At 43.5% G+C, this 24,393-nt stretch overlaps 1 protein-coding gene across 1 annotated transcript in view; it reads right to left on the minus strand.

Moving 5' to 3' along the window:
- Positions 1 to 431: 431 nt before the first annotated feature.
- PPP4R4 (protein phosphatase 4 regulatory subunit 4) overlaps positions 432 to 24,393 on the minus strand; it is a 96,949-nt gene continuing 72,987 nt past the window's right edge. The window contains exons 8-25 of the mRNA XM_075192541.1: positions 22,714 to 22,835; positions 19,922 to 20,044; positions 19,402 to 19,565; positions 17,918 to 18,037; positions 16,907 to 16,984; positions 15,802 to 15,885; positions 15,017 to 15,199; positions 13,360 to 13,465; positions 11,651 to 11,798; positions 9,389 to 9,533; positions 9,259 to 9,300; positions 9,070 to 9,144; positions 7,674 to 7,743; positions 7,248 to 7,328; positions 5,898 to 5,997; positions 5,466 to 5,518; positions 3,068 to 3,212; positions 432 to 1,578 (exon numbers count right to left, since the gene is read on the minus strand). Coding sequence (XP_075048642.1) covers positions 1,554 to 1,578; positions 3,068 to 3,212; positions 5,466 to 5,518; positions 5,898 to 5,997; positions 7,248 to 7,328; positions 7,674 to 7,743; positions 9,070 to 9,144; positions 9,259 to 9,300; positions 9,389 to 9,533; positions 11,651 to 11,798; positions 13,360 to 13,465; positions 15,017 to 15,199; positions 15,802 to 15,885; positions 16,907 to 16,984; positions 17,918 to 18,037; positions 19,402 to 19,565; positions 19,922 to 20,044; positions 22,714 to 22,835 — 1,864 coding nt within the window. The 3' untranslated portion in view covers positions 432 to 1,553. The remainder of the gene's footprint in view (positions 1,579 to 3,067; positions 3,213 to 5,465; positions 5,519 to 5,897; positions 5,998 to 7,247; positions 7,329 to 7,673; positions 7,744 to 9,069; positions 9,145 to 9,258; positions 9,301 to 9,388; positions 9,534 to 11,650; positions 11,799 to 13,359; positions 13,466 to 15,016; positions 15,200 to 15,801; positions 15,886 to 16,906; positions 16,985 to 17,917; positions 18,038 to 19,401; positions 19,566 to 19,921; positions 20,045 to 22,713; positions 22,836 to 24,393) is intronic.

Here is a 24,393-nt window from a genome sequence, read left to right on the forward strand (position 1 = left end):
TGTAAAAAAAAAATGTAATACCTACCTTTTTGAAACCTATAGCTAAAAGGGACAACATATAGACTGATACCTGGCTACCAGAAAAACTACAATGTGGTTACCACTGCAATAAAATAATGTGTCATCATATTGTTAAAGCATGTGGGGTATCTGCAAAGATCTCTAAGAAGAGTTTTAAAATCACAGACTTTAAGAACTGTGTTAAAGCACTATAGAATATGTTGGCGCTTTATAAATAAATGTTGATGATGATGATGATGATGCACCCAAGGTTTAACTATTACAATGCCCCTGTTCATTCCAATATACATCTTTTATGGAACATGGGAGAATATCCTTATATATATCTCATGTCTATGCAGAGATTCAGTGATTGAATAAAAGATCTTTGTAGATAGCAACTTAAAAAATATCAGAACAAAACACTAATGTACAGTTTTGCAATGACATCAATTGCAAATGTTAAATCATATTTATTTGAAACAAAATTTAAAAATATAGATTTTAATGATAATCCTCCGTTAACTCCTCCATCAGCAAGACGTAAAATGGTATTTCTTTATAAATAACCAATAATAATCTTAACTTAAATGCCAACGATAAGATTTACAAAACAGTTGTTTTTTTTTAAAACTTAAATATGTCGCACTCAGCAATTTTTATATTTTCATTCTAATATGAAATATACAGACCTAAACGATTTTAGCAACATGTTTATTTGTAATCATGCATGGACTGCGCTGTTTTATGTACTCACTAAATCATTATCGACCTTGTAAAAAGCATACATGTAAAAACATCCAGAATCTGATTTCATTTTTTTCTTTTGTTTTTTTTTTTGTAGAATTTTTTTGATACAATGAATAAAAATACTTCTTTGATAATATACATCTTCTTATCTTGTTGCAAATAAAGAAGCTGACAATAGCTTCATACTGTTTAAATATTGGCAAGTCCGAGTAAACTGTATCATGTGCTGTTATTCCAACGTAGAAGGTTGGCGCGGTGGGAGGAGCATGATACAGAAACTCATAGTAACAGATAAAACTGGGGTTTTGAGCCACTAGATAAAGAGAAAAATACTATTTGAAATATTCCAAAATATTAAATAAAGTATTTACAGAACTGAAACTGTTTTGGTGAACACAAGAGAAAATGATCTGTAGAAAAGGTATTTGCACTTAGAAGCCACAGTCTGCGTTTATGCTCCGGGATGTAGGATATTCTGCGAAATATCGGTTTTGCTCCCACCGCCAGCAGCAAGTGAAGCGGTTTGAGGACCTCCGTGTAGTGAGTAGTGGTCTTCAGGTTTAAAACACACCTATGTATTAAGCGGCTGTTCCAGATGGCTATGTTTAGGGATGGTCATCTTGGTGAATGTAACCATCATGCAGTAAAGACATTCATAGCAATTTTCTTCCTTCGGATAGAGATCAGCTAAAGGATATATGATAATATAGCATTGTGTCCATTCTTGGCTAGCACCAGCTCTGTCTCCAACTCCCGTGTAACTACCGGTTTCTCTTTGGTTTATTCATTACCGGACAGACGAGCTAAGATTTTGACTTCCTGTTTTTCCTTCATGGAATCAAAAGAAGAAAAAGTGAAATATTAATATCATTATCATCATTTATTTATATAGCGCCAACATATTCCGTAGCGCTTTACAATTGGGGACAAACACAGTAAAGTAATAAACAAACTGGGTAAAACAGACAAAGAGGTGAGAAGGCCCTGCTCGCAAGCTTACAATCTATGGGACAATGGGAGTTTGACACATGAGGTTAAGTCTACATTTTGCATTTCAGCTCAGCCAGACTGCAAAGGTAAAAGTGACTCATAAGCTAAATGATCCTGTCACACAACAATGTTGGTCAGGGGGTAGTTGTCTTGTGTGAAATTGTGTAACGGGTGGTAATAGGGTAATGTAGTGAGGTTAAGAGGGTGGTTGAGGAATATTATAAGCTTGTCTGGAGGTGGGTTTACAGAGAACGCTTCAAAGTTTGTAGACCAGAGGAAAGTCTTATTGTGCGAGGGAGAGAATTCCATAGAGTGGGTGCAACCCGAAAAAAGTCCTGTAACCGGGAATGGGAGGATGTAATGAGGGTGGATGAGAGACGCAGATCTTGTGCAGAACAGAGTTGCCGAGTTGGGAGATATTTTGTGACAAGAGAGGAGATTTATGTTGGTGCAGCTTTGTTGACGGCCTTGTAGGTTAGTAAAAGTATTTTATATTGGATTCGGTAGAAAACAGGCAACCAGTGTAGAGACATACAGAGGGATTTAGCAGAGGAATAGCGATTTGCAAGGAAAATAATCCTCAGCAGCGTGCAAAATAGATTGTAGGGGTTTGAGTCTGTTTAGGGGAAGACCAGTAAGGAGGGAATTGCAATAGTCAATGCGGGAGATGATTAGTGCATGAATTAAGGTTTTTGCAGTGTCTTGTGTGAGATATGTGTGAATTCTGGAAATGTTTTTTAAATGTATGTAGCATGAAAAGTGTAATACAATCATCACCCGTGTCAAAGAATGATACTGACAGCAGATTGCTTTCTAGAGCAATTAATGGACGTCGCTTTCATTTTCACTGGTTGGCAGGCAGAGAATCCGGTCCGGTCGCTCTCATTGTGCTTTAACACGATCAGAGCGGCCTGGCGGCCTTCCTCTCTTCCGAGACTAGAAAACAAAATCTTGCTCTTTGGTTTGTCTGCAGAAACAGGTACATTACCTTCTGTATGGAATTCCCGCATCCTGCGCTGTCTGCCCGTGATAAGGAGCAAAAATGTTTAACAATTACATCACATGACGTCGCAGCTTCTACTCCACATTTTTCCCAGTTTGTTCATGACCCCACTTGACCCTAGTTAACATGTGGCCCAATTAGCATAGATATATCCAGTGTCATACAAGACAATACATTTCAAATACAGACCCACTGTCAATCCTCTATCTATCTGAGAAAGCTGCTAGTTTAATATGCAATTAGGAGAATCACACATCACGTTTTTACATCTTACGTCAACCCTGTAAGAAATGTATTTGGCAATATACAAACATTAAAACTTACAGGCTAAGCTTTCGGGACTGTGCATCTTTGCTGCCATTGGTCTTCTGGTCGACTGCGCCCCCTACGCCTCGGGAGGAAGTCGCTGCAGAGCCGGAGAAGCCTACAGAGGAGCTGGCGCTGCTGGTTCTGGCTTTCAGTGAGTCCTCTGTAAGACATACACAGAAGGACATCTGTATATAAACACTGAAGGACATTTATTACCGACAGACAAATGCATAAAAGTCACACCGGTTAGCCCACCTCCCAAAATTGTGAAGGATTAAATCGAGACTCATATCGAAGTGGACATAGCCACGTTGCGGTGTTTGGCATATTCACAAACTCGTGGCAGACCAGCAACTACCTCCCCTACGCCCAAAAGACCCAGGGACACCACTGTGCATGTCACCCATTCACGGGTGATCTGCTAATCAGACCTTCTAAAATTGCGGCCCGATCGAGACAACCCTGTCTTGGTCAGGGTGGTGGAACAGAGCCCTTGAAGAGTGACTGTCTAAATCCAACTAAATCCTGACAGTTAGGAGATACGAGCCTGGTGCATTGAATATGATACTTTTTTCTCATTCACAATTCTTTGCTCTATTAATTTTTCCCATCCCGGTCCCAGACTTCTCCTACTTTTCCCGGCTGCCCTGGTCCCCTCCTTTCCGCATTCTTTGAAGATCCCTTCTTTTCATTCACAATTCTACCTCTCCCTTTAAATCTGCTTCTCAGCTTTCCTGAATCTCCTCCTTCTCTTCCTTCCTTAAAGGGACTGTAACTTCGAAAATGTTCTTAGCTTAACTGTACCTAATACAGAGGGATGTGTATACTAGACAGCTCTGGGAGGAGACTAAGGAATTCTTAAAAAGAGAAAGCAAACAATGGTAGCTCTACTCTAGTGAGCTGTGCAAGCAAATTTACTAGAAACATCACAACAACTAGGTCCTAAGTTGTATAAGAAGAATATTATTAGAGAAAATAAAACACATAGGGTTAAAAATCTTATAAAGCACCATTCCCCTTACAATATCCCTGACTTCAGTCCCAGATCTCTGTCATCCTCTTCTCACTCCCTGTTTCCCTCTGACGACCTCTAACGTGTATCTAGACTGTATTCAACATTGTTCTTTGTAAGTAACTAAGAGTCACAGTTTCATCACAATCGTGATACTAAATGATTGCCAAGTCTTGCGTTTAGTTTGATAATAAGAATGAATAATAAGATCACTGTGGTAACACAATTGTTTACTGTTATCCTTTATTTATAAAGTGCCAAATATTTGGCGTATAATACTAATAATAAATAAATGGTCAGCTGCTCTTTGGTCATATTTTGCACTGTTGTTTACATTATCTTTATGACAAAGTGAAAAGTGCACCATTATATAAAGAAAACGAGAGAACATTTGTTTCCAGTTTTAGTGCACTCTGGTTATTTCTAGAATTCTGGAACTGTAGAGTCTGTTTAGTTTCATGAAACAGTAACTTCTGCAGGCACTGAAGGATCGTGGTACTGAAGGATCGTGGCCCTGAAGGATCGTGGTACTGAAGGATCGTGGCCCTGAAGGATCGTGGTACTGAAGGATCGTGGCGCTGAAGGATCGTGGTACTGAAGGATCGTGGTACTGAATGTCGTGGCACTGGAGGATCGTGGTACTGGAGGATCGTGGCACTGAAGGATCGTGGCCCTGAAGGATCATGGCATTGAATGTCGTGGCACTGGAGGATCGTGGTACTGGAGGATCGTGGCCCTGAAGAATCATGGCACTGAAGAATCATGGCACTGAATGTCGTGGCACTGAATTATCGTGGCACGAAGGATCGTGGCGATGAAGGATTGTGGCGATGACGGATCGTGGCACTGGCGGATTGTGGCGCTGCCGGAACGTGGCACTGAAGGGACGTGGCACTGAAGGGACGTGGCACTGATGGATCGTGGCGCTGAAGGATCGTGGCGCTGACGGATTGTGGCGCTGATGGAACGTGGCACTGAAGGATTGTGGTACTGAAGGATTGTGGCGCTGAAGGATCGTGGTACTGAAGGATCGTGGTACTGAAGGATTGTGGCGCTGACAGAACGTGGCACTGAAGGATCGTAGTACTGAAGGATCATGGTAAGTGCCACATGGAGAACTGACCCAGCCCTGGCACAAGCTGCGGAAACTTAGCTCTTTAACAGGGGATTGGAAGTTCCCAGCATCTTATTACAACAGAACGGACATGCCAGGAGTATTGTGTTCTCCCGCTGCCGATCAGAATGATAAAGTGACGCCAACAGCAGGAGACGGGCGACTGACCAGAGGCAGAGTGCACCAAAGAGAATTCTGCCCACTTACCCCTCATTGTATATTGCCCTGTAAACAGTAAAACCAGTTACAATATATTTTGCAGCAGATATACATTTTTTATTACTTACCAACAAACGGCAGCAAAACATTTTTCCCAACACCGATCACAGAATTACTTTTGCTGCAAAAGAGATAAAAAGAATAGCAAAAAAATGTCATTTTAAGACTCCATTAATTGAAACTTTTAGATGTTTTTGTTCTTGATCCACCTAATTCACCCATCAGAAGATGCTAAATTCTGTAAACCCCATAGATGCCGCCAACTCGGCGCACGCAATTTATTGGCGTTTTTTGCACGTTTATATAATATACTTGGTAGGATGTCTTTATTTTACGTGTCCACAGTCTTTCAACCCGATGAGCATAGAGTTTCTTCATAGATCCCTATGTCAGGTTGTTTACAACTCTGCTCATTGCATGGTCTATGCAGCGAACGGTACAGAACTTAGTAACTAGCAGCGTTTATGGCCATAACAGACACTGGCATATAGGTATCATACTTAACACTCTTCTCCATGGAGCTGTGCTTCGGGTGGATGGCATGGCTGCTGAACGATTGGCTCCGGATCAGCTTGCTCTTTTTGCTTTCTCTGCTAATAACTGCAAACAGACAGACATAAGACTGTAAGCTCTGCGACCGGAACCTCATCCATATGTGTGTTCTACGATGCACAATGCACAGGTGCTTATTTTCCTGTACTAGATATTACTAATCTGCTCTGCACGGTGTAAGTGTGTAAAGTGCTGGATACTTAGTGGCGCTCAGTTAACATACTGGTTCATTAAGGAGAGTAAGGCAAAAAAATTAGCACATTTTCTCATGGACAAACCATGTTACAATACAAGGGCTGCAAATTAGTTTATTATTTTGCACATAAGTTAAATACTGCCTGTTCTTTCATGTAGCGCACAAATACTTGATAGCTTTATTTTTACTCTGAAATTTAAAGTTGATCTAGGACATGCCCTACCCCAGCTATAAATCTGTTATCACATTTTAAATTTACCTCCCCCTTCAATGCCACATGGTTTTGCCCAGGTGCAAAGCCATTCCTTAGTTTTTGCTCTACTTTTCTTAATGAATCAGACCCATTGCATGTACAAGAACAGTGACTTCCCAATTTTTATTTTAAAGCCTATTAAAACACAGTCTAGTTCAGGGCTGGACAACGTGTGTCTCTCTGTTGGGAAACTACAAGTCCCAGCATGCTTTGCCAGACGATTGTCAGCCAATAGCTGGCAGGGTATGCTAGGACTTGTAGTTTCACAGCACCTAGAGAGCCACAGGTTGTCCAGGCCTGGCATAGTTATACAGAACTAGCTCAACCCTCCCACTAGTGCATACTTACCAACTTTCTGAAGTTGGCTTCCAGGAGCCTGCCAGGGGAGGTGGGCGTGACGCCAAAAATCGCGTCATTTTGGACCCGCCCCCCTGTGACGTAATGACGCAAACGCGGCATTTTGGACTTCGGAATTCGGGAGATTACCATACTCTCCCGGGAGTCCGTGAGACTCACCCAAAATACAGGAGTCTCCCGGACATTCCGGGAGAGTTGGCAAGTATGCACTAGTGTAAATACATCCTACAGAAGACATGAAATTATAACACACATGTGACATAAACATATGTAAAATATATTCTTATATTTAGTGAGCAGTGATGACATAAGAGTTTTGCATTCTGCAGAATTACTTCTCTTCCTGTCTAACTGTAACTAACAAGTTTTCTGACTAGTAATAGGTTCTGCCTGTTGAGTGCTCATATGCACATCTGCATTTCAGGAATAAGCAGTGAGTAACGATGTCAGCACAACAACTATGATGTCATAGAAGCTGCCGTTCTCGTTCACCTGTTTGCGTGCCTGACGAGCTTCCGGAGATCACCGTGGGGAGATTTTTCGGCAAAGCTGATCCCGTTTTACTGTCTCTACCTAAAACAAATGCGCAAATCAATAACCAGAGTTAACAAAACTTATTTACTTTGAGCTCATTGCCTACACACAGTGGAAGCAGCAATGATGTGGGCTTGAAACCTATCAATTCACTAATACCCTTAATTCTAGGAGGTGTAATTTTCCAATTGGTGCAGACAAGTCAACATAACATAAATCCTGTGTAGTGGATGCACTTGCTAGGCATGTGCACCAGGTGGCGCTATGCATTTCTATATGACCACAGTGGAATACATTCCAAAAACTGGTGCAAAAAGGAAAAAGGCGGAGTTGACCTTAGCAACCAATCTGAGGGGACAGAATGTGAGCACAGGAAGCACTTACGCTTCTTGTCAAAATTCTTCTCATTGCTGGACCGGGCTTCACTCTGTTGCTTTTCCTTTTCTATTTGTTCCTGAAAACAAATCAAGATTTTGAGAAATAAATAAATAGATAAGGACCAATGACACAAGTTCTGCCACCTGATAGATCATAGCAAGAGCAATCCTGAAATACAAGACAGAAATACTATATGCTAAATAATTAAAGATTATTTTATACAATAATGCAACAGAATTTATACAAAGTGTGGTCATTTTGTTTTACTGCAGGGGTGTCCTCTTCCCCCCATCCCCCCGTGGTCAGAGCGGAATAGGGGTTTGCATTGCTCTTGGTTATGATGTTTACACACACTGTGATCCAGCTGTTTAACATGACGACCGCATGGCCAGACCAACGAGCAATCAACATTATTTGTGATTGCAGAAAGTCCACAACCATTTTGAAATAAACATTCCCTTCTAGGTCAGTGTAAAAAATAAGAGGATGCCTAGTCACACAATTGTTGTGCCAAAATTCCAGATTATTATCTTGGAGACAAAACAGTATAACAGAAAATCACCCCTGGTGGCTGTTCTTACAAGGCACGTACAGTAGAGGGCACTGTGCTGTACAGCTACAAAGTATAGTGTGTATGACCACGGTGTGGTTACTGCTGAAAACTGCCGCAAAGGGAAAAGGTGGTGTAGACCGTAGCAACCAATCCATCAGATATTTAATTTATTTCCTTTTGTAAACTGCACTAGAAAAATGACAGAATTGTGCTGTTAATTAGGAATGTAACCAGCTTTATATCTTAGCTGTTGAAGGGTTAACTTGCCGGCTCTACATTAGAACGGATAACTTAATACTACAGAGAGGTATTATAGGATCCAAAAAAAAAATCAAGGATTTGGGACCCATACTTTGGGGCTGCATTTCTGATTGGACGTTAATAAAATACATTCTCACGATCCTGGAAACAGCAGACTATACAGAATTATTGTTGCTATATAGGATTCCTGTTTCTAAGTGTTTCACATATATGGGAATTTAATATTAAAGCTAGATACTTTAACAAGTTGTGACCTTGATGCTCTAGGTGAATTCCCAACCCTTAGACGATAGCTGCTGCTTGGCCGTTTTAACCCTTTGGCGCATTGCCTTAACCCTTCGCTAGATGGCGACTGAGTGATAACTTGCTCAGTGATGGCCCTGAGATCATTGGTAAGACAGGTTCTCAGGGAGGGAGCGACTTGTAGAGTGTTTCCAGCTGTGATGTCACTTTAAACTGTAGCCAGGATTAGTGATTGACAGATTGGGAGGCGATAGTGATTAACACATCCACGTTTGGTGTCACACCTGGTACAGGCAATGCCCCATTTTGCCTTTTCATATATTTATATGAATGTTCCCCAATTACCATCTCCAGCAGCAGATGTTCCTCTCTCTCTTTTTCCTGGTCCAGTAAATCTTTTTCAAAGAAGCGTTTCTGGAACTATGCAGAAGAAAGCAAGAAAATTACACGGGTGCTTGTAGGATGCTCATACGTGTGCATAGTATGCAGATCGGTCAAACATGTCTGTGCGATGTGCTACAAGCTGGTACTTACTGCATCCATAGAGATCTCCATCCGGTCCAGCTCCAGCACAGTCTGTACAGACAGGGAGGAAAGTCAGATCTGTTAGAGCAGAAGCGGCTACTGTGTCCCCCCTAAACCTCACAGGGGGGTCATCACTCACCCTCTTAACCACAGCCAGGACATCCTTGTCCTTTTCCTGACACAGCAATTTCCTGACGCACAATTCCAGCTGCTGCAGCAAGTGTTTGTCAGCCGGCAGCTTCAGCGTGGACTTCAGCTTTGGCAGCATGTAACAAACCTTCATTCTGTGAAATAAAACAAGACGTATATTTTATAGTAAAACGTCAACTGGTTTACAAACCAGTAACATGGCTTCTCCTTGCAGTGTACGGCACCCGGGCTCATCCGCTCTGTTACAGAGGAGAGAGATCAGGGATCCCTATGGAGAGATGATGGTGCAGAGTACACAGCCGTCCTGCGGGAGAGGTCATCCGTGTGTGCACTGCACTCTCCATAGGGATCAATGATCCCTATCTCCAATCAGCTGTGAACTAAGGAGCGAAGGACAGATGGACTCAACTGACACTTATGTGACAGAACAGCCAGAAACATAAATTTATATTTTACACATAACACACTTAAATGAAAACTACAAATTAATAGCAAGTTACAGACATATCTGTTAACCCCTTTAAGACTGAATGGGTTTCGCCCATGTACAAAAAAAAAATACTTTTCATGTTTTTGCAATATATCTTTTTTATTTCTTAAGTTACAAACAGCAGTTAAACAGCCCACTTGAAGCACCACCATTGTTCTTGTTGTCTTTCCAGATAAGACCTTTACCAAGATGACTGTGCTAGAAAAAATCCCACCCACTCCCACCCCTCTGTGCACTGCTCCCTCCCCTAACGGCCCCGCTCCCTCCCCTATCTGCCCCGCTCCCTCCACTATCTGCCCCGCTCCCTCCCCTATCTGCCCCGCTCCCTCCCCTATCTGCCCCGCTCCCTCCCCTATCTGCCCCGCTCCCTCCACTATCTGCCCCGCTCCCTCCCCTATCTGCCCCGCTCCCTCCCCTATCTGCCCCGCTACCTCTCCTATCTGCCCCGCTACCTCTCCTATCTGCCCCGCTACCTCTCCTATCTGCCCCGCTACCTCCCCTATCTGCCCCGCTACCTCCCCTATCTGCCCTGCTACCTCCCCTATCTGCCCCACTCCCTCCCCTATCTGCCCCACTCCCTCCCCTATCTGCCCCGCTACCTCTCCTATCTGCCCCGCTCCCTCCACTATCTGCCCCGCTACCTCCCCTATCTGCCCTGCTACCTCCCCTATCTGCCCCGCTCCCTCCACTATCTGTGCCTCTCCCTCCCCTATCTGCCCCTCTTCCTCCCCTATCTGCCCCACTCCCTTCCCTATCTGCCCCTCTCCCTCCCCTATCTGCCCCTCTTCCTCCCCTATCTGCCCCTCTCCCTCCCCTATCTGCCCCGCTACCTCCCCTATCTGCCCTGCTACCTCCCCTATCTGCCCTGCTACCTCCCCTATCTGCCCCTCTTCCTCCCCTATCTGCCCCGCTCCCTCCACTATCTGCCCTGCTACCTCCCCTATCTGCCCTGCTACCTCCCCTATCTGCCCCGCTCCCTCCCCTATCTGTGCCTCTCCCTCCCCTATCTGCCCCGCTCCCTCCCCTATCTGCCCCGCTCCCTCCCCTATCTGCCCCGCTCCCTTCCCTATCTGCCCCTCTCCCTCCCCTATCTGCCCCTCTTCCTCCCCTATCTGCCCCTCTCCCTCCCCTATCTGCCCCTCTCCCTCCCCTATCTGCCCCACTCCCTCCCCTATCTGCCCCTCTCCCTCCCCTATCTGCCCCACTCCCTCCCCTATCTGCCCCACTCCCTCCCCTATCTGCCCCTCTCCCTCCCCTATCTGCCCCTCTCCCTCCCCTATCTGCCCCTCTCCCTCCCCTATCTGCACTGCTTCATCCCCTATCTGCCCCGCTCTCTCTCCTATGTGCACCGCTCCCACCCCTATCTGCCCTATTCCCTCCCCTATCTGCCCCGCTCCCTCCTCTATCTGCCCTGCTCTCTCTCCTATGTGCACCGCTCCCACCCCTATCTGCCCTATTCCCTCCCCTATCCACCCCACTCCCACCCAGGTCTACCCCACTCCCCTTCTATATTGCAGACAGAAGTACTTTACTTCCTTATCCGCCATGATTAGAGGAGAGAAGGATGAGGAGACGAGGAGAGGGAGCAGAAGGAACGACCAAGGACCACTCACAACTGCTTTCTATGTGTAACCAAACTGTCTCCAACTGAAACGTCTTCATCCAGTGACAGCACTTTCACACTTACATTTCACCAGTTTCTTCAGTTTGTAATATATGGTCCCCTTTTAATGTATTTAAAATTGAAACAAGATCTCTTACCTGACATTGGCGACAGGGTCACTAGTCAGCTCCAGGACGGACAGGTAGAAGTATTTACAGAAGAAAGACTTAGAAAAGAACTCCATGATATATTCACAAGTGTCCAGGAACCTCTGTCTGTTCCAGTAGCTTTTTCCTTGACCCAACTCTGGAACAGAAGAGTATAGAGAGTATTGTGATACTTCATCTCCAGACACAGTGCGCGCAGGAAGTATTACCATGGAGTAATACTCAAACGGAAGCTGAAATGCTAATAGTTGAAGCATTAAGGAAACATGGGTGTTCAATCTCACTTTGTCATTTCTCCCTAGTTTGGTTTGAGAAAATAAAGAGCAATTCTTCCCTACTTCATCGGGAATCGAAAAATACCCACCCCATAGTGTGTGGTCAGCTGACCGGGCCGGAGCACCAAATAAGCTTTGGTCCCGTCCCCCCCCCCCCCACCCCACCCCAGGCATTTTTACTGTATTTTGGACACGGTGAAAGGGTTTGTAGCTGAGCAGAAGAGAGCACAGATTGGTGGGAGCAGATGGGCGGAATGAGGCGTATTTTGTGGGGCAGTGCAAAACCTAAAAATCATTTTGAGAAGCGAGATTACTGAATCAAGATAAAGTCGTGGATAGGGTACATTTTAGGGGCTTTTCATACCATGCTGATGAACATATTCACTTTGCAAAATAATTATATTTTTGACCCTACTCAGAGCTAGCGGTCTTCGGGTTGTTCTGCCTCTATGCTGTACTGCGCAAGAGCAACGCGTTTCTCTGCACTGTACTAGCAATGTAATACAAAGCTCCACACACACTAGTGACATGTCCTGCTCTCTCCTCACTCTCACAACTCATATCAGTAATAAATGAGGCCAAACTGGGCAGTATTTTAGGAGAACACCTGAACCATTTTATTTAATGATAAGGAGGTTTAAAGAGGTTGAAGGTTGGAATTTCACACTGTTGTACAGTTCAACTCTATTCTAAATATTTTTGCCACTTTACACACCTAGGTGCACTTCCAGGGTGAGAAGGCGTCTCCTGAAATTAGGAATATCCCTTGATACAAGCTTGTCGGACTTCCTAGGCACACCGGTGCTAAACCAAAGCATTGTGCAGTCCGCTTTAAGTGCTCTCCATGAATTACCTCTAGTGATTAATCGGCTGCTGAGGTGGCCAAAAACTATAAATAGAAAAGGGGAATGTGTCTCTTTAAGCTTTGTCATCATCCGTCATGTCGCTCGTGCTGATAGCCAGCAATCTGTAAAACTGAGAATTTCAGTTACCTAGAAACCTACAAGCCAATAGATTTATGACTCATCATTTATGAAGTTGTATGAAGCTTTGTGCTTCTGTGCACTTCCCCTCCATTCTATTCATATTCCACAATGATGAAGGACAGATAAACTAACCCCAGTACATGCACTTCACCTCTCAGCAAAGGGATAGGGCCCAGAATGATGAAGGACAGATAAACTAACCCCACTACATGCACTTCCCCTCTCAGCAAAGGGATAGGGCATACAGCGTGCTAGGACGGGCTTTCCTTACATATCAGTATATCAGTTATTTGTTTATTTTATTAAGTTTAGCAATAGGCACAACTTGATACTTAATTATCTTTCTATTTTGGGTATTTTCTTGAGCAGTTGTATTATATATACTGGCTCTAGGTCTGTCCGACAAATTAGTATTGTAATAATTTAATAATGTACTTACGCTCCACCAGTTTCTGAATGATTTCATGTCTCTGCTCCTGCTTGCGGTTATAGCGCAGGAATATACATAGGGTCCGACTGGCCGCTTTTTGCACCGGTAACACGTTCTAGAGATAAAAGGTCACATTCACCGTTGGACACTTTACATCCTGAGATTTGCACAATGACATACAGTAACTATAACACTCAATACTATTATACCTCTGAGCTATTATTATTATTTTATTATAATTAATTTTTATTTATTGAGCGCCACTAAGTATCCGTAGCGCCGTACTAGGACAAACAATGGCACAGTACAAGGTGAAACAGCACAGTACAAGTAACAGTAAGCACTATAACTATGGGAGATCAAAGAACAGATAGAGAGAGAGGGTGGGGGATAGTCAGTACAGGTTGGTAACCTGAGCCCAAAAGGGTGAGCGCGGATGACAGGTTAAGAAAGAGCCACTGAGAGGAACAGAGAGAAGCGAGAGGAGTCAGAGGGCAGAGGGACTGAGAGGGACTGAGCTGAGTAGCTGGAGAGCGCAGTTAAAAGTGGTGGAAACAGGAGGTAGGAGAGCCCTGCTCAAAAGAGCTTACAATCTAAAGGGAGGGGAAGACAGACAGAAACACAAGGGTGAGACAGTGAAACGGAGACAGAGTCGAGGAGGAGGGGGGAGAGGGAAGAGAGGGAGAGGAAGCCGACAGGTGGGAGGTTAGGCAGGTGACTGGAGGGCTTTTAATAAAAGGTGTGATTTTAACGTTCCTTTGAAACAGGACAGATTAGGGGATGTTCTGATGGAGCTAGACCTGCTAACATAGTTGGGAGATTTCACAGTCACATGTTAGTGTGAAGAATGTGAATTCTCATACCTACGTTTAACGGGGCCTAGGATAGTAGAACTGTTAGTGAGGTAACTAATGACAATGCTGCCTGGCTGCTTTGAATAAATTAACGCCAATCAGAGTTTATTTAAGGTTAGCAAACTCTTTTGAAACCAACTGCTGCCATGCATTGAACAAAAACAGGCAGCGCTGTTACTGGCTGTACTGCCGGCTGTTCCTAGGGATCTGCCACAAGACATGGTGTGATTGGGCACTGTTGGGCCCTAGCTGCACTGGTCAATGCTCTATGCCTTGATAGGTGGGTGGATATAGAATAATATAAGATACCCGCCAAGTACATTCATCGTCAGAGAGGACGACCTCAGAGCATTGAGCAATGAAGATGATAAGACTTCCAAACAGAAGTAAAACCACAGAGAACTGCTTATCGCTGCCCTGTACATGTGCTTACATGACCCGATAACAGAGGACAATAGCTTGCACTCAACTGCAAGTTATTGTGATGGGGACATTTACATATACGTTTCAGAATGCTACTACAGTATATTTTTCTTTTGAGATGGAGGGGATTCAAGCACTAACATTTATGAAAACAATACTGTTTTTTTTTACTAAGCAAACTATGTATTTGAAAAAATTATAGTAAAGTACCCTGTGAGCATTAATATATGTATTTTTACACTGATTCATTTGGGCCAAACCAAACCAAGTAAACCTGATCAATGACTTGAGAAGAGAAAACAGACACAGACATGAGGAGCAGCGCACGGACAACACAGCAGTCCCGCTACAGACAGACATGTACGCTAGGACACAAGTCTTAGGCTCACATTAGTTAAGATGATGGTGAACATTCTGTGCAGGAAACGGTAGTAGATCTGGTCGCTGGAGATGATGTGCGGCAGGCAGGAGAACTTCTGCAATAACTTCTCGTGACTTCGCCATTTCAACGAGTTGGCGACTCTCTGTTCCGCTAAGGTCAGAGCTGGGACCAGGTCAGGTACAATCATAAGCTGGAAGGCAAACACATTCCTATTATACCAGGTGACAGAATATGCAATCACTAAATGTGCCAGCAGAGGGCGCTACACTACATGCGACATAACAGCTGCTCTCTGTACAACCAGAAACTTATCTTATGTGAATTGATCATCATCATCATCACCAATTACTTATATAGCGCCACTAATTCTGCAGCGCTGTACAGAGAACTCACTCACATCAGTCCCTGCCCCATTGGAGCTTACAGTCTAAATTCCCTAACACACACACACACACAGACTTGGGTCAATTTGTTAGCAGCCAGTTAACCTACCAGTATGTTTTTGGAGTGTGGGAGGAAACCAGAGCACCCAGAGGAAACCCACGCAAACACAGGGAGAACGTATAAACTCCACACAGATAAGGCCATGGTCGGGAATTGAATTCACATTCTGTTTAATCATATTACATTTGGAACAAGTCACTAGTGATACAATATGCTATTATATAGCAGGGAACACAGGTAATCTTCACTGGACTGATGTACATAAATAATCTCTTAACTGTGTAATATGTTGATATCTTATAAAACAAAGTATAATAATATTAATAGTACATTGGGGAAGATTCTGACCTTGTTCTCTAACCCTGAGTTGTCCCCTCCACTTGTCATGAGCTCCAGAGTTTCCGGTAGGTGATTTAATAAAGCATCTACAACCTGCAAACAGAGAGAGATCAGTATCATATTACCCAGCCAGGGTCAACGCACACAAGATAAATTTAGCACATACAACAGGTAAGCGGTCTTTTGCCATGTTAAATAATTATTGCATTATCAGAGAAAAATGTGTAATGTTGGATTTATGAACTTTAACATAGTGATACATTTAATAAATTTACTTTTCTGCATTCTCTAATATTACACATAAGTAGCAAATGTCTAGATCATTAACTGGTGTGAAATTTAAATATATAAACTAATGTAAAGGACGGTGTCTGTCCGTGTGTTGCCTATTGTGTAGGTCAGTGTTGGCTAACCTGTGACACTCCAGGTGTTGTGAAACTACAAGTCCCAGCATGCTTTGCCAATATATATATAGCAGCTTATTGCTAGAATGGTATGCTGGGACATACCGCCACTTCTCCTACTGCCTTCATAGTAACACTATCAGATTCCTTTCACTTACATTTTCCAGATCGCCACTTCTAAATTTCCACTTGGACCACTGCCTACAAGTTTGTCTGTCGAACTAAGTATGACTGTTCCTTTGCACGTGTACGTGGGCAAGCATGGATCTATAAGTGCCATTCCTGTGTATTTACGATTGTGTATCCTGTGTTTTTGTATACAATGGTGCCAGAGATGCCACACCTTATAAAAGTCAGGTGTCCGTCAGTAGATTTTCACGTCATCGCAACCTCCATCACTTTTAATTTAAAGCGGCAATGTCACCACCCCGCAGGTTAAGTGTTAAAACACTTAACCCGACATTGCCGCTTTAAATTAACTAGTCGGAATCACTCCGAGTCACCATCCTGCTGAGATCGGAGATCTACAGCGTCGGTTTGGAGGTAAGTCTGCTCATATTACAATCGTTTTTTCCCACATTCGGAATTTAAGTGTAGTACTTCTCGGTGTCGGAATTAAAGAGCACCCAACCTCTCTTGTTTATATTATGCCGATATATAAAAAAAAGGTTTAAGTGAGTGGCGCCCTCTGCAGGAATCGGCTCACACACCTCCAGTGAGTCATCTTGAAGCAAGGCGACCAGTTCTTTGTGTATTAAATACACATTGGATCCTAAGAGCTTACAGACCTGCAACAAAACAAAAGATATATGTTACGTACAATTCTAAACTTTTATTGACACAATAATGTTTTAGCCGCAGATGTTCTAGCAGAAATAAAATCTATGGATAGAAGCAAACTGTGAATGCAGATTTAAGGGTTCAACCAGATTTACAGACATCTGAAAACTATTTGTGTCCTATTAGCTGCCACACTGGTTCTGTCGTGGATACATAAAGTAACTCCCAAATATTGCAACATTGCAACACCACCAAATAATCAATGGTAGAATACTGGATCAGTTTTAACAGGAATTATATTTTGCTAAAGAAAAATACTGACTATATCGCTACAAATTTCGGAGAAAGGAGCCTTATCCTACCAATCCGGTACCGACCTACTCAGATAATCATAATTCTATAAATAAATTGGCAGATAAGTAGGTGCTGAGACCTATCTCATATGGGTACTCGTAAATTCATACAAAACTGATTCACGGAATGTTCAGAGAAAAGTCCAACGTTAGTCGAAGGTTGATGCTCAGTTACTTTATGTCAGTGTAATTTCTGTAATAAATCTAAAAGGGATACAATGAATCTATGTTTTATTGAATACCCAGGTCTCATTTGGTATTTAATACATTAAATGCAAGTTGCTTTATAGGAAAGGGAGATGAGCAAACCTCTGAACGTGAACCAGTTCGTCTGGGACATAATGTCATTTAAAGCTAGGGAACTTTTACTCCTATTTTAGTTGACCATTAATCCTCTCTGTGGTGAAACGCCCACCTAATTCCAGCGTGACGTTCACAGAAGACATGAAGTCAGTTTCTGGACTGAATAATACCCATCCCCAAACTTTATCCAGCACTGACCTGCTCAGCCCTCAAAATAAACTAAACTGTAATAATCCTGGTCATCGTGTCGGCTGAATGAGTACGAGAGAAGAGCCCCCTACTTACTTCACAGAAGCCGAGAGCCATGGTGTATCTGATTGGCAAGTCGGGGTCATGACACAGACAGAAGAACGTGGCATACAGCTCTATGTGGAAGTTTTTCGCCCCAACAAACACAACCATAGCCTGGCAAATAAGAATGAAAAGCAAAATATAAACATTTTTAAGCCGGACATAAATGTGAACATTCTTTAATGTCTGCACGGCTATCAGTTGTCCTGTAACTTCTCTAACATGGCAGAATCCATCTTCTTTTCTTGTGCCATCTCAAGAATCATACTGTTGTATGTCATACTGTCTTTCTGCTATCTCCACATGGATGTTCCAACGCTACCTAAAGCTCAGTATGTCCAAAACAGAACTTATTATCTTCCCCCCTGCCAGAGTCACCACCTGCCCTCAAATCTCCCTCACTGTCAATAACACCACAATTTCCTCAGTCTCCCAAGCCTGCTGCCTTGGTGTCACACTTGACTCCGTCCTCTGGTTTATTCCTCACATCCAGAAGACTCTCTCCCAGTCCTGTCGTCTCCACCTTAAAAACATTGCCAGAATACGCTCTTTTCTTACTCAACATGCTACCAAAACTCTAATCCATTCTCTCATCATCTCCCGTCTTGACTATTACAACCTCCTGCTATCTGCATTCCTGACACCCATATATCCACACTTCAATCCATCCTAAATGCTGCTGTAAGACTGATCTTCCTCTCTCACCGCTCCACATCTGCTGCACCACTTTGCAAATCCCTACACTGGCTCCCTGTGTCCTCCTGAATCCAATTCAAATTACTCACCTTATCTACAAAGTCCTCAACAACAACACCCCCCCTGCATACATCTCAAATCTCATATCAAAATACTCTCCCTCCCGTCCTCCTAGATCTACCTGTGACCTTCACCTTGTCTCGTCTCTGGTAACCTACTCTCACTCTCACCTACAAGACTTCTCCCGTGCTGCTCCCCACTTATGGAATTCCCTACCACACTCAAAAAGACTTTCCCACAGCCTTCAAATCTTTAGAAGCCCTTTGAAAACCCATCTCATTATTAGAGGTGACCTTATCCCCGATAACACTATTCACACTAATGCACCCTCATAACTGTCCCAGTCTCCACTCTGAGCCACACTCGCTCATCTTGTTTCAGCTGTGCCCTCTTCCCCTTAGAATGTAAGTTCTCTAATGAGCAGGGTCCTCCTTACCCTTTGTTTTCATGTCTGCATTTATTTTGTCTGCCTTGTATGTCCCTGTTTTATGTATGTCCTGTTTTCCCTACTGTACGGCGCTGCGGAGCACTGTGGAGACTTACAAATCTATAATAATAAAAATAATAATAATCTCCTTTCCTTTTATTCTCCACTACTTTCTTATGTGTCTCCAGCACGATAGATAAACCCAGGAGGTGTCCAGTGAGAGGATGGAGAGAAGCGAGGAACGCAGATGACAATCCCGGCAGCCACTGATTGCCGTGTAGAGAGACAGACTCACCGGGAAGTTGTAAGCACAGTGTTTCCTGACGGCGGAATACTTCTTCTCCAGCTCCATGTTCTGGATCTGGTTGTCGTTGTGCCCGTTCTCTTGATGAAGACCCAACCGGCAGAGCTTCTTGTAGAATTCAAGGAACCATATCTGTTGCTCCTGAGTGAATAGGCCTGGCAGGGGGTACAGGAATGGGGCAATGTCACATAATGGGGGCAGTCTTCTCCTTGTAGCTGGGGTATACGGCAATCTCTAGTGGCTATTACCAAATTACCCAACAACTCATACAGTAAGAGAACATAACAGGCATAAGGCTATTATATGTACACAATATACCTAACAACTATGCAAACAAAACATACTCTATGACAAGCTTAGGCAACCAGTGGCTCGTCAGATGGTGCAGAACTACAAATCACAGCATGCCTTGCCAGCCAGCAGTTAGAGGGCCAGGAGTTGTCTAAGCCTCCCATACAATGGCTGAGAACCCCCCCCCCTATGTAGACCATGGCATTAACGCTAATCCTACCTTGCAGTCCATGGCAGAGTTTTCCTACGTGTAAAGACAGGGACGTGAGGACGGATTCGTCGGCTTTAAAAGACTTCTCACAGAATGACTTCACCAGAGGGAGGACAATCTGACTTCTGTCATCTGAAACAAGGTACAAGCTCCGGTCAGACATTTTGCATACCTCCCAAATATACGGTAAAACTCCACCCATTTTTGTTAAGCCCCACCCTTTCTGTGGCCCGTGAATCAGGATGTCCCACCAAAAAAGAGATGGTTCTGAGGTATGGTTTAGTGACCTCAAAAAAGTTTGTCAATGGCAAAATGTGCAGGTTCCTCCCACCAGCACATGAAATAAGAATACTCAGGAATATTTGTACCTGCTCAGGATATCCCTATCCTCATGAAGACATGTAAAACAGGGAAAGCCTTGAACAGCAGGCAGCTGGCTTCAACACGGACAGTAGGTTATATGGGCAGCACGGTGGCTAAATGGTTAGCACTTCTGCCTCACAGCACTGGGGTCATAAGTTCAATTCCCGACCATGGTCTTATCTGTGAGGAGTTTGTATGTTCTCCCCGTGTTTGCGTGGGTTTCCTCTGGGTGCTCCGGTTCCCTCCCACACTCCAAAAACATACTAGTAGGTTAATTGGCTGCTATCAAATTGACCCTAGTCTGTGTGTGTGTGTGTTAGGGAATTTAGACTGTAAGCTCCAATGGGGCAGGGACTGATGTGAATGAGTTCTCTGTACAGCGCTGCGGAATTAGTGGCGCTATATAAATTGATGATGATCTTTATCCTGATTTTCACACATGCTATGAATTGCTAATAAACATGGCTAAGAAGTACAACGTATATATATCATTAGCATTGATAAATTATATATAATAATTGCCTCTAGCTGACTTATTCAAGAAAAGAAAATAACAGACATTTTTTCATCATCAAGTAAATTATTCCCGAGACTTCATTAAAAATAAAGAGGAATTTTGCACTTTATTTCTGAACAAAACAAAGACAGCAGTTGTTGAATATTCATAAATTGATGTCAAGATACACAGATTTCAGCCTAGAAGCGGAGACGCTGCCCTGCGGTAAATCTGACTGGCAACAAACAGATGAACCGTGATGTAATACATCTATTGTATTTGCTAAATGTAAAACAAAGAGATTGTAATGTTCCATACTTAATCTAAACTGCAAGTTGCTTTCTATAAAAGAACTATGAAATAGATATATATACTTTACAGAAAGCTGGCAGAACTGAAGATATGTGAGATAAGGATGGGATCCTACAGAAAACATGTTTTTCATATAACAGAAATCTGACTTTAAGATAATTGCAAGAAAATACGACAAGTAGCAAATAAGGGGGTTAATTTATTATATGCTGGAAGTAACCCTCATTATGTATCTCTGCAAATTAACGCGTTAAGGGAGCCACGGCCAAGACCATAGGCAAACCGAGGTGGGTTTCCTAGTACCTGGAAACCCCCCTCCAAGCCTGGGGCACTGTATAATTGAGGTGGCTGGACCCTGCCCCCGCTTCACACGGCTCTGCTTGAAAAGGGAGAGCCTAACAGTAGTGCACGCAGCATTGCTCATGTATATTATGGGGATAGGGAGAGATGGAGAGCAGCCAAGCACTGTTTTATATTATAGCCACGCCGCCATGGATGCTGGTCACGCCCACTGGCGGCGTGGTGTGGAAACTCCCCTCTACAAATCCTGCGTTTGCCCCTGAAGATCCCCTCCTCTTCCTTGGATCCCTCACCGGAGAAAGCACTATGCATGCACGTCGTGGAATCCAGAAACGCTATAGGAGCTTCCGCGGGATCCCTTTGAAAAAAACAAGTAAAGACATCCTGGCTAATGACGATGTCCCTTTAGAGGTCTATCATCATCACCAGCTATTTATATAGCGCCACTAATTCTGCAGAGTTGCACAGAGAGCTCGCTCACATCAGTCTATGAGGACATCGGAAAGCTCCGATAATTAGGTTAATGCTGGCGATATCTCCGATGTTAACCCTTTGTTAAATAACAAAAAGCGGTGACAGAGCCCTGTGCCAGCACTTTGGCCCTTCACCACTTGTTAAATAGACCCCATGGTATTTTGCAGTATTCGTTATGATATGTGCTGTGGATTTATTTCACAAACTCCCCTCCCTCTAATTAGTACTCCAGTGGTAGGGGGTTTCTCTTTTGGAATATCTGCTATTTATAAGATAATGCTCCCCCCAAAACTTAATTTTCAAGCTCACCTGCTCTAATATACTCTCGCTCTGACTAAGTATTGGTAAAATAATCTGATCGGGGCGAGCACGCCAACATCTGCTAATGGACACAGCGCTGGCTGACATTAACAAAGCCTGAGCCAGAGAAAGGGTCTGTAGGACAGATATTCATGGGCTATAGAGTTCGAGGGGGAGCTGTATCTTGGGAAAGCTGGGAATTTAGGAAGGGAAAGTTTGTTGGTTCTTATTATTAGGGAGCAGGTGGATTTATGTGAAGCTCTCCTTCCCCCTCCACATCGGGCTAGATTTACTAAACTGCAGGTTTGAAAAAGTGGAGATGTTGCCTATAGCAACCAATCAGATTCTAGCTGTCATTTATTTAGTACATTCTGCAAAATGACAGCTAGAATCTGATTGGTTGCTATAGGCAACATCATCTTCAATATCTTCCTGGATAAACGTCTGTCCCTGGCAGGTAACTCGCCATGTTAATAACTCGCATTACTTCTGCTGGATCCCCTCTGGTTAAAGCGATTATTCAGAAGAGCAAATAAACCCAATCTTCAGTACATACCGTGGTCGAACATAACTAGTAAATTAACCAGAGTCTCGAAGGCTGCCAGCCGCACACTGCTGCCCTCGTCTCTGGTCAGCTCTATCAGCTCCGGGAGAATGGCTGACTTGGTTAATTCTGTCCTGCAACAAAGAACAATTGCACATTAATATCTTATTACTTGTAGTGGTCACAATATCGCTGTCATTGCTACGTATGATGGATACGATGTGAGGACTAATTTTAAAAATAGTATTGGTGACATTTATAAAGCCCAATGATGCAACAATCACCAAAGTCTGCAAATTACACAACTGCAATCACTATTCTCCACTGGAACGTAACAAATGTCTGGTCACTAAAGGAATTACATTTATGAACTGCAAAAAGGGGACCTGAAAATCTGCGGAAAGTATGACTACTTGTCTACTTTATGAGATGCATGACCACTCACCGGTCTTAGGAAACACCTTATAAAATAAATTTGTGCTACATCCCTTTAGGATGTAAGCTCTTATGAGCAGGGCCCTTCTCCCTCCTGTCTCTCTACCTTCTCTTCTGCTCCAACTCCACTATATTTGCTTTGCCTGGAGTCTCTGAAGTCTTGGTATTACTCGTTTATTGTTCTGTACTGTTATTCCCTGTACTGTCCATTGTTTGTACTGTGTTCGGCGCACACACTCCGTGCTTCATGTCATGTCTGTAACACGCCGTGCTTCATGTCATGTCTGTAACACGCCATGCTTCATGTCATGTCTGTAACACTCCGTGCTTCATGTCATGTCTGTAACACTCCGTGCTTCATGTCATGTCTGTAACACGTGCTTCATGTCATGTCTGTAACACGCCGTGCTACATGTCATGTCTGTAACACTCCGTGCTTCATGTCATGTCTGTAACACTCCGTGCTTCATGTCATGTCTGTAACACTCCGTGCTTCATGTCATGTCTGTAACACGCCGTGCTTCATGTCATGTCTGTAACACGCCGTGCTTCATGTCATGTCTGTAACACGCCGTGCTTCATGTCATGTCTGTAACACGCCGTGCTTCATGTCATGTCTGTAACACTCCGTGCTTCATGTCATGTCTGTAACACGCCGTGCTTCATGTCATGTCTGTAACACGCCGTGCTTCATGTCATGTCTGTAACACGCCGTGCTTCATGTCATGTCTGTAACACGCCGTGCTTCATGTCATGTCTGTAACACGCCGTGCTTCATGTCATGTCTGTAACACGCCGTGCTTCATGTCATGTCTGTAACACGCCGTGCTTCATGTCATGTCTGTAACACGCCGTGCTTCATGTCATGTCTGTAACACGCCGTGCTTCATGTCATGTCTGTAACACGCCGTGCTTCATGTCATGTCTGTAACACGCCGTGCTTCATGTCATGTGTGTAACACGCCGTGCTTCATGTCATGTGTGTAACACGCCGTGCTTCATGTCATGTCTGTAACACGCCGTGCTTCATGTCATGTCTGTAACACGCCGTGCTACTACCGGGCAGAAGAAAGGATTCTTACAAAGACATTTTCTTGAACTCAGTATTTTGTGGATAAATCTTAATCATTTCTGAGGGAAGAGGGGGGGTTGGGGCAGTAAAATTAAGAAACTGTTGTCTGTAGAGACAGATTGAGATTCACTGTATACTTAAACCCTAACAATATCTGGTTCTGTTTTGTCATTTTTTGCATTTTA

Source organism: Mixophyes fleayi, chromosome 12 (assembly GCF_038048845.1).
Source record: "Mixophyes fleayi isolate aMixFle1 chromosome 12, aMixFle1.hap1, whole genome shotgun sequence".
In the NCBI taxonomy this organism is placed as follows: domain Eukaryota; kingdom Metazoa; phylum Chordata; class Amphibia; order Anura; family Limnodynastidae; genus Mixophyes; species Mixophyes fleayi.